Consider the following 9,926-nt stretch of genomic DNA (forward strand, 5'->3'; position numbering starts at 1 on the left):
GCTGTTGCAACCCTAATGTCTCCCTCACTCTTATCTTCCTGGACACTTACAGGATATTTTCGATTTCAAGTCATATCTGATTAGAGCTAGTTTGTACCTTTATAAGCTTGAACGATGGTGCTAAAAGGATTTCACACTAGGCAGGACAGGGCTGCTGAATAAGGTGCCTGAGCCAAATAACAGCTCTTCACTCTGCCAGTGGAACATCAGACATGACACAGAGAGAATAATAAGAGGCCAGCAGGGGACGAAACATCGCTACACATGTTCTCTGGATCTTGATCTGAGAACCATGTTTTCACAGTTACCCTGTCAGCAGCAATGCATTTTCTTAGCTTCAAAGTGAACCGAATTGACAAACCATATAGAATGACAGGGCGTCTTTTTGCCACAGCCTCTTGGGAAAGTCAATTGAGGCTCGGGTGTGTGTTGCCAACTGGCTGTAGGACACAACTCAAAACAGCCATTGTTTTCCTTTTTCCTCTTCTTCTTTCCTCATCTTCGCCTGCCCCTCTTTCCTCTCTTTCATTATAATCTGACTGAAATATAGTCTTTCCCTGTGGAGAAGCTGCTCTATAGATAGATGGGACTGGTTGAAGAAGAGATGCCCATGACCACAGCGAGACTTCCACCCCCTTCAGCTCCCAATCAGAAAATCTCATTAAAATCCTTTGAGCACACACAGGCTGGCACTTACAAGCAATCTAACTGTTTTTATTATCCGCTGCATTCCACCGGGCTCTCTCTCCGGGGAGATGAGAGAGAAAGGAATTTGCAGTGGAATGACTTTTAAAGGGGCTCTCATTTAACCAGAGTCGCAGATAGACGCGGTAAATCAGGAGATGTCACTCTAAGACTCCAGATCCAGCCGACAAGTCTCTCTTTAGATTTATTCTCTGCTAATAATGGCATCCAAGAACATCTTGTGGCTCTAAACAAGTGAGAAAAATGTCTCTTGGCTGAAGTTGATGCTTCGGACCTGGGGGGGAGCTGGATGAATCAATGAGCTATTTTAGGCCTGGCAGCCCTAATACATCCACCCGGGCCAGAACAGATAGTCCTGGACTCAACAGCGGGGCAAAACAGCAGCAGCAGCAGCTTCTGTGTGCGTCTGTCACGGAGCGGCAGCGTGCCAAACAGCTCATAAATGGCTGTCTGGTTTACCACAATCCCACAGTAGCATCAGCCAAGCAAGGTGCTGCAAAGGCAGAAAGCTGAAGCTGTATTTTAGCCCAATCCCCTGGAGCACGTCGTCTCCACGCTCCACTATGAGATACCGTCTAGTCGAGACGAGAAACACCAAACAGGTGTGGGACTGGCGAGGTGGAAATTTACAGCGATATACAAGGGGAGCAGCGATTAAAAAGTCAGCTGCTCACCTGTCTGTTGAGTGAATGAACACTGAAAGGTCATTTCAGAGGTAATGTTGTGCAACACCTATAGCTGACCAGGGGGAGTGAAAAGCAAAGCTTGGCCCTCACTATATATAGAGTCAGAGGAACAGTGGAGAGTCGATGTCATTTCCTTGGCTTACCACAATCATTTCCTGTAAAGTATTTGCAGGCTCTGAAATTACAGCTTCTTAGCTCAGCAGGGCCTCCTCTCTTAAAAAGGCCCCAGCTGCAGACAGTAGCTCTTGAAATGTACTCAGCCAGATCTGAGAGGAAAGTGCCATCATTAGCATGGCTAAGACGAAGAGTAGGTACGCCTCAACGTCAATTCACTCTAAGGGTGGTTTCTTAATTTTCAGCATCTGTTGGAAGTATACGCTGGATGGAGGACTTTCTGGATGTGTGGATTCTCAACATTTGAGTCATACCACAGTGGAGTTTATGCATCACTTTAGATGATGCAGATCTGTTTCTTCTTTACTTTTAATTATATTTCATTAGGTTCTTAGTGGAGAACTGCAGATGTAAAGCTATGCTGAAATGGCGAATGAAATGCAAATATTACATTTCCAAAAAAGAGCTTATTGACTCAGAAAACAAATGCATGTATAGGCCTACACACCCTGGTGGAAGGGTCTAAAACCGCTTGCTGTGAGGACATTCAATACATTTGAACTTTAAAAAGTGTCAGCAGCTTGGGGCTTTAATTTAAATAACAATAATATACAACATGAATATCTAGCCATATTGAACTTCTTGGTTTACCCTTCAAACACTTTTCAAAAAAGATTTGTTTTTCAAATTTTTCAACTTAGGAGAAAACTGTAACTCCACTATAGCCTGTAGAGTTCATTCTGCTACATGTTTGGCAGTCAAAATCAGCTGGTAAGCATAAGCAGCCTAGTCCAAGACCAAAATGGTCTTTTGAGATGGACTGACTCAAAATGTTTACACATAGATGAATTAACTTTGTATTAATGGTGGTGGTCCATGATAGCTGTCTGGGAAAATAAGTTATGGCAGCAAGGTGAAAGAGTGTGCATACAAGTTAATCCAGGAGTTTAATTAATTTGAGCCAAGGAAGTATTTTTGAATTATTATCCTATGTATTCCAACTTTTGAGGGTCTGGTTTTTAATGTCACCTAGTTCCACTCAAGCCAAAACAGCTGCAGTTTTAAGGAAATTACATGAACTAGAGTTTTCAAAAGTGAGATTAATCGAGATATCAAAAGTGGGCGAACTAAACCAAAATTTAAAGTGCCATTTCAATTAAACGAATTTTGTCTACATACCTAGTTCATGCTGCTGTGTCTCTCCTCTGCTCCAGTCGCCACTGTGCACTTTTATTTTGATCTAGTCGTCTAACACATCTACAGACAAGGAAAAGGAGATCCAGGTAAAATGATTTTATTCTCTGTCCCAGATCACAGGAAGTTGTTCATACTCACAAATACTGAATAGACTATAGGAGTATATTAGACAAAAAGTGATGACCACATGTATATTTCTTAATGCTTTTCCCTCTAAACTAAGATGGTACTCTAGGGTGCTGTTTTGCTTCAGTACAATACTGCCACCTTGTGTTCAAACTCCAGCAGGATGTCAGTGGTTTTGTCACAGGTGATGTACAGTGAGCTCACTAAGCCCAAAGAATTTTTAAAGTACCACGCCAAGTTTCACTTTGGTTTACGAGAATGCTGTTCAAGATGAAACTTGACAATCCAGCAAGTTTTTCAGTCTGACAACAACAACTACAAGCCAACTGTTTTGAGCACGTAGTCCACCTGGTGAAAGGTGACTGATACTGAAACTAAGTTAAAATGAAAATAAAGTCTTTCATTTCTCAGTACTGTAACACCCCTTTCGTTCCAAGTAGTAGTTAATATAGTTACTTCCGATTCTTTACGCAGAATGAGGCATTTTTATAAAATGTCATATTTATTATGCAGGAAAATTATAGCTAATATAAAAAAAAAATTATAATTTGAACCATCACATGTACATTGCCTATAGAATACTTTTTTTCTTAGCAACAGCAACTTTTCCACTAAAGAGACAAAGGGGACTTGCCAGGGCCAACTCAAAACGTTTATAGCATTATTTACTTGTTCAAAACTACTGCTCCGTTGCAAAATCACTGCCAGGAACAAGGTGCAAGAGTCATAGAAGTTCATCTGGAGGGAAACTACGTGACATAAATAATGACTCAGCCCTGGTCAGCCTTGTTTTGCCCTGTAATGGAAACCAAGCTATTGTTTGCTATTCAAAAGGATCAGAGGCCATGTAACAAACAGTGGATGCCATCTAGACAGGCACTGGTACAGACAGAGGCACAGGGAGCGGGACAGGGCTCACAGGTTTCCTGCAGCGGGAGCCTTGTTAGCCGCTCCGGGAAGACAGCTAACAATGAGTACAGCTGCTGTTGAACGCCAGAAGGCTAAAATCAGTCATTTCCTTGAAACGTTCTCCTGACTCTTCAAGTAGACGTCTGTAAAGGGGTGAAGGAGAAGTTGCAAGAAAAAGGTCACATTTTTAGACAATTGGAATGAAGCCCTGTCGTCTGTCGTCTTCCTGGGGTCTCTGGGCGTTTTCTACCGGGCGTGACACTCTCCATCTTATGGATGGTACATCCATAACACATATATTGAGCGAACAACAATAAAATGACAGAAAAAACATTCCTTTCATTGCACTTGTATTGTTACAAAGTTTTTGTTGTGAAAAACAAAATAATGCTGTTGTCAGTTGTACAAATTGCCCCTTATCTTTAGTTGTTCTTTTTGAAATGGTGTAGACAAGCTAATTTTTAACAGTTATTGGCCTACATTGGTGAAAGTAAGCCTTGCTACTACTAAAAATACTAAAAGATCAGATAGTATAAAGTGTACACACATAATCATGATAAGAGAATTGTCGGTCATGTATCTCTGTGTGACGGAGCAAATGAATACTCCGCATAGGTGGCAGGCAGCAGCTTGACAGCTAATGAAAGCTGACCGTCACTATTGCAGCATAACAGGAGGTCCATGAGGAGCCCCGGACATGCTGCTCAGTACAGACGACTGTACACAACTACACATACACACGTGAACAGGTGACATAAAGACATGGCCAGTGATTTTGATGGCTTATCCCTTTGAAACCAGGAGATTTGCCTGGTCAGTTTAAAGTGTCCCGGCGAAGAGGAGGGCTGACTGTCGACAAGGTCCTTGCGTAGTGTCGAGTGAGGGGTGGATGGGAAATATCTGTAACCATCAGACGTGACGTTCGGAGAGAGCTGACGAGCAGTCATGGTGAAACAGGTTTCTCGAGTGGCGGGTGAAGGTGTGAAGGATACACGGTAGCTGTTTGGATGGTCTATGAAGTGCTTTCTGGAGAGACAACTCTTTGGCGTGCAGTCTTGGGCCGAGTGCGAGTGGCGTTGGAGGAACGGTCACTCTTGGTTTCGGACGGTTGAGTTTCGGCCTGCGGAGAACCTGCGTCCCCCACCAGCTCACGCAGGAACTTGAACTTGGACAGGAAGAGCTGCCAGACTACATACCAACCTGAGGGGAAAAGGAGAAAACAGAAATAATGACTTAATGGCATAATAAAGTCACTCTCACAACATTAAAAAACTTTTGATTGATTCACTGCATTAAATTTTCACATAAACATCCATCCAAACAGTCCTATCCGCCTCATTATCAAACACCAAAGTAGACGTGATGTAAACACTCATCAAACATATGGCAATGTTGGATTAACGCATAGCCTACATTTGTTAATTTTTACTCAGGGTATAAAGGTTAGATCAGATATGCAGAAGGGAAGAGAGGAAAAGGAACAGTCATGGTTATGTACTGACTCTCTCCCAGGCTCCTCCCTTGCACATGATAAAAATAGAAACTCCTTTTACAAACCGAAACATGCTGGGCAAAGACATTCAATACATTTTTGCCATGTTAATGACAGTCATACAAGATTAATTACAGATTTAACATTAATTTTATTAAATATATAGTTATTGTAAATGTCATTATTGAAAACCAAATTCCCAGGCCTTACTTAATGTTGACAGGTTTATATGCCCTTAACAAATCAAGTCACCCTGATCCTTCCCTAATCCAACAGAAATAATTAATATATTAACTTTTTTAAACCATTTACCGACTAGCTAATGGAGCTAGCTAAGTAAGTTAGCAAGGTTATATTCTCTGAAACTTACCAAACAGCATGAAGAGCAGCGCACACACAAGTGTGGCCACAATGACCAGCACTGTGAGCCCGACACTTTGCCACATCTTAGCTGAACACTTGATAGCAAAAATGGCATAAGGAGATGGACAACGATGTATGTTTGACTCACAACACACAAAGACGTAGGTTAGCCGGGCAGCTAAGTCAGATAGCTTGCCGAGAGGCGATCGCTTGTTACAGCATAATTTACAGTGCCAGCTAGCTAAGTTAGCTTATGTGCTGACGATGAGAAAGGAAAAACAAACACCACCACATCGCAACCTCACACTAGCCCGTTTGCTAGCGTGTGGCTAGCTAGCTAGTTAAGCTAGCTGACAAGCGGAGCAGGACGAGCCGCAGTGGTTTGACAGCCCAACCCGGCGGACTGCAGCTAGCTGGTCAAACGGGGTGAAGTACCGTTCCTGTGTAACGTTAGCTACATAATTGCAGCATGCATTTGTTTGCTGCCACAGGCGAGAGAGCAGTACAGTAACTAGGTTAACGCAACAAATTAACGTCATTCAGCGGTCTCAACTGCGGCTGCGCAAACGCAACTTGACTTCTGGGTACTGTAGTCTACCCCACACATCAAACACTCAGGGGTCAGTTGGTAGTTCTCCTACTCAAGTATTGTACTGATATTTTTGCTGAAATTTGACCTAAATAGTTATGTTACACATTACTGGTGTAAAGGTAAAAAAAATAAATAAATAGCAAATTTAAAATGAACTCAAAGTAAAAGTTACTTTTTAGAAAAGAGAACTTGTTACATGTGATCTTTTCCATGCAGTTGTAAAAGGACAAGAGGACAAAGTTCAAAGTAGATAGTTTTAATTGGACAATAAACTTAGACAAAATAAAGTAAAACCAGATCACTTTACTTCCACTCTTGGTTATGAGCATTTTATAAACGTTGTACCAGGGTAATGTCAAGAACTGTACAAATATCATAGAAGTTCCCATGATCCCTCTCTGTCTTTCAGCAGGCCATTCTCCATCAGTCCAGCAGGAGGAGTCACTGTTCCTCCACTGTTCCTATCAGATTTGGAGAAAAAAAAATGTTGATGTTCTTGCTGTGATGTGACAAAGGGATTTCCCTCTGGAGATCAGTAGACTATCACAAAAAAATATTGTCAGTATCCGTCCAACAGTGCAAAAAAAATCCAAATATCATCAATGAATCTCATCAGATTCTGCTGAATTTCATCCTCAGAAAGTGTGTAAAATGTCTAAAGTAGATGTGGAAAAAGTAGGTTATCTTGATCTAGGTTATACATGTTTTCAAATTTATTGATGTTTCCCCATTATGCTTTTACATTGCCAATATATGAGTAAATACTGGGGCATTTCCCTTGATTTGACCTACATTGAGAGATATCTGATGCACAGAAGATTTTAATTAAAGCATTACTGTCCGGTAGAACAAAAGTACAAATGTGTGAAATATCGGATAAGGGTAAATGCAATACTAATCCTCTCTTCTTCTCCTCTCCGCTCTGTCTCCCGTCTAGGAAAACCACTTCATGCCTGGACTTGTGTGCATTTGCAATAAAGTATCCTTTGTCGTGAGTGTCAAATTGCTGTATTTGCATGACCGCTGAGGTGCAGACAGACTATGAGTAATGTTGCTCAAGTAAAATACCACCTTAAATATGTGTTTGTGGGTGGGTGTGTGTGTGTTAATGTTAGCACTTTGAGCTCCTATACCTTAAGGCCCTGGGTTTCATTTAGTAGCCTTACACTCCATTACATTCAAACTACATGTCTGACATGATTCCTATTTGGAAAGAGCCAAATAAACTTTACTGAAACGGCCTAAAGTTTTCATCTGCTTGATTTTGATTGACAGATTATCATTTCGCTGAGCAGAACAGGCTTAACATTTCACAGGGTACAGAGCAGAGAAACATGGGTTGTTTCCCCTTCTGATTTAGAAGAAATGATAATAATCTGGTTTATGCATTCAGAGGCAACATCCCATTCAGGAAGTTGGTTTGGTGTCAGTTTTAGGGCATCACCTTCCATTCTGAGTAGCTCACTTAGGCCTACTGTGAAAGTAAAATTAAAAAATTTAATATGTCTCCTATATGTGTGGATGTCAGTGATTTTTTTTGTCAGTGATTTGCTTTGTTTTACAAAAGTCACGGGTTGTAAAGTCATAGTATTGCTATTTACAGGTAAATCTTGGCAGCATATTAACTGATAGATGTTAGTTATAGACACATTTCATGTTTCCACACATATTCTCGGTTTGTTAGTTGGGAAAGGTAACGTGTGAGAGCTGGAATTAGGATTTTAAAAGTCAGTGGGTTTAATTGATTACACACTCAGGCATTATTAAGCCTTCACACACTAAGAGAACAGTCCAGAATGCGTACGGCAGGTTAAGGATTGGTTCAGTTATGAATGTTAACCACGTTTTGGTAACTGTAGCTTTTGATTTCCCCAGAATTTTTTAATAGCAACTCCAATCTGTTACTGGCGAACCGTGGACTTATTGAGATAGGAAGAGCAGTGATGGACAAAACTTCAGAACAAAATTTCAGGATGAACACCACCAGGATTTTAGTAAACCACCACAGCCTGATCGTGTATAAAATGCAGCGGTGCAGGTGGACAAGGGCGTAGTTTCATGCCTCCGCCTACATCCTGCTGAAAAGCTTTGCTGTACATTTACATACCTGTCTGACCTGATAATGTGAATGTGAACACGTCCTGTACACGTAAATCGCTGCTGGATCTCCAAGGTGTCACCTTTTCAGGAGCTAAGAAAAAACAGCCTTGATTTTGAGTCTGACCGCCATGCAATTTGGAGGTTTATCCAATAGGGTTTGAAAGGGTTTCATTACACCAAGGGCTCATGAGAGTTTTCTTAACCCATAGAAGACAATATAATTGAAGTTAAAACCACAATTGGTGTCACAAGGTTTTTACATGACAGTGATCTGCTGTCATGTCACATATTACTTTCCTTCATATTCTCGCTTTCCTCTCATTATGTATTGCATACTGTATACATTGACATTTTTAAGTTTGTCTGTCCTTTGTATCGATAAGTTCTACTGCTGCCACTGCTGCTATTTTTCACACACTGTATCCATGCCTTTTCATACTTTATTATTCATACATTTCTACTTAGCATGTTGAAATTGTCCATTGTGCATGTTTATTGAACCCTATTTTGCCATATTCTCATTTTTATTCTGTTCTCTTTGCTGTATCCTACCATCTGCGGTGGCAAGAGTGCAATTTACCCACAGGTATCAATAACGTTTTGTCTTATCTTACCTTTAGTTACAGTAAACTGGACAGAGGATAAGGATCCATATATAGTCCCTTGTTCCACATCCTGATTCAGATAGAGATGCACGTGTGTGCGCGCGTTTGTGTGTGTGCGTGCATGTGTGTGCGCGTGTGTGAGAGTGAGTGTGTAGTATCATGCATTTAGTCAATATCGTATTTCACAGTAAGCAGGGGAAGTACAGTAAAAGCACACCAATGGAAAATTGTTTCCGTGAATGAGTCATAAATCTTTGGACCCACTGTGTGTTTTTTTCTCTGTTCTCCAACAGCTTTCTGGTTTGTGCTGCTTTTGCTCGGAGCCTCATTAAATCATAAGCCAATATCCACAGTATATAGCAATATAATAAGCAATCGATGACCTCACTGCTCATTAAAGTAAATAGCTCATGCAAACAGAGTAACTGTGGCTGAGTTACTGGAAGTTAAGTGATGCATTTGCTATTGATAGTGTGCATTATAGTTTGTTTAGAGAAAATTGAGACAGCAAAAACATTGAGTTAAAGCTTAAATAGAATTTCATCAGCAGTCAGCACTTTAATTTGAATAAACTTCTCTGCTTTGCCATTTCCTGTGTCTTCCAGCTCATACTGTGCTTTATCTCATGCCATCTACAGTACCTACAAACACTGTGACCCCATTTAAATAGGACATCTTGTGGTGCTTTTCAGGCTGCTCAGGACTTTTTTTTTTTTCAAATATCTGCGTAGGTTTATGCAGATGATGCTAAAATGTGGTTTGGGTGTCCTTGATTTCTGTTGCAGCCACAGTTATCTGATTTAGATTAAAGAACAAGTTTCAGGGTGTCCATTTTCACAACTGCAAATTATCAAAGGCATTGTTTAGGACTTGACTTAATAACTCAGCCGTCAGTGCTATGGACAAGGCTACTCAACCTGTTTTGTACATACAGTACATGTACATACTTCTAGAGATGATTTACACACGCGTTGAGACACCCTAATGTTCAAGATTTAGTGAATAACCATGAAGTCAGTCTTTTAGAGGCATGTGTT

General features: G+C 40.8%; 1 protein-coding gene across 1 annotated transcript; it reads right to left on the reverse strand.

The window, feature by feature from the left end:
- Positions 1-3,308: 3,308 nt before the first annotated feature.
- smim13 (small integral membrane protein 13) lies at positions 3,309-6,123 on the reverse strand. The gene is made up of 2 exons (XM_071525361.1): positions 5,600-6,123; positions 3,309-4,937 (listed from the first exon to the last, which is right to left on the reverse strand). The coding sequence occupies exons 1-2, from the start codon at positions 5,673-5,675 to the stop codon at positions 4,750-4,752; spliced, it is 264 nt and encodes an 87-aa protein (XP_071381462.1). The 5' UTR covers positions 5,676-6,123; the 3' UTR covers positions 3,309-4,749.
- Positions 6,124-9,926: the final 3,803 nt, after the last annotated feature.

The sequence above is a fragment of the Centroberyx affinis genome, unplaced genomic scaffold (assembly GCF_046629955.1).
Source record: "Centroberyx affinis isolate AG114_WGS23_722 - 3 ecotype Tasmania unplaced genomic scaffold, CSIRO-AGI_Caff_v1 ptg001289l_1, whole genome shotgun sequence".
NCBI lineage: Eukaryota > Metazoa > Chordata > Actinopteri > Beryciformes > Berycidae > Centroberyx > Centroberyx affinis.

Excerpts from the sequence above, each read along its gene's own strand:
- smim13 (XM_071525361.1), bottom strand. The coding sequence starts at position 5,675 with ATGTGGCAAAGTGTCGGGCTCACAGTGCTGGTCATTGTGGCCACACTT. Across the intron at positions 4,938-5,599 it reads GCTGCTCTTCATGCTGTTTG|GTTGGTATGTAGTCTGGCAG; the intron begins GTAAGTTTCAGA and ends TTTTCCCCTCAG.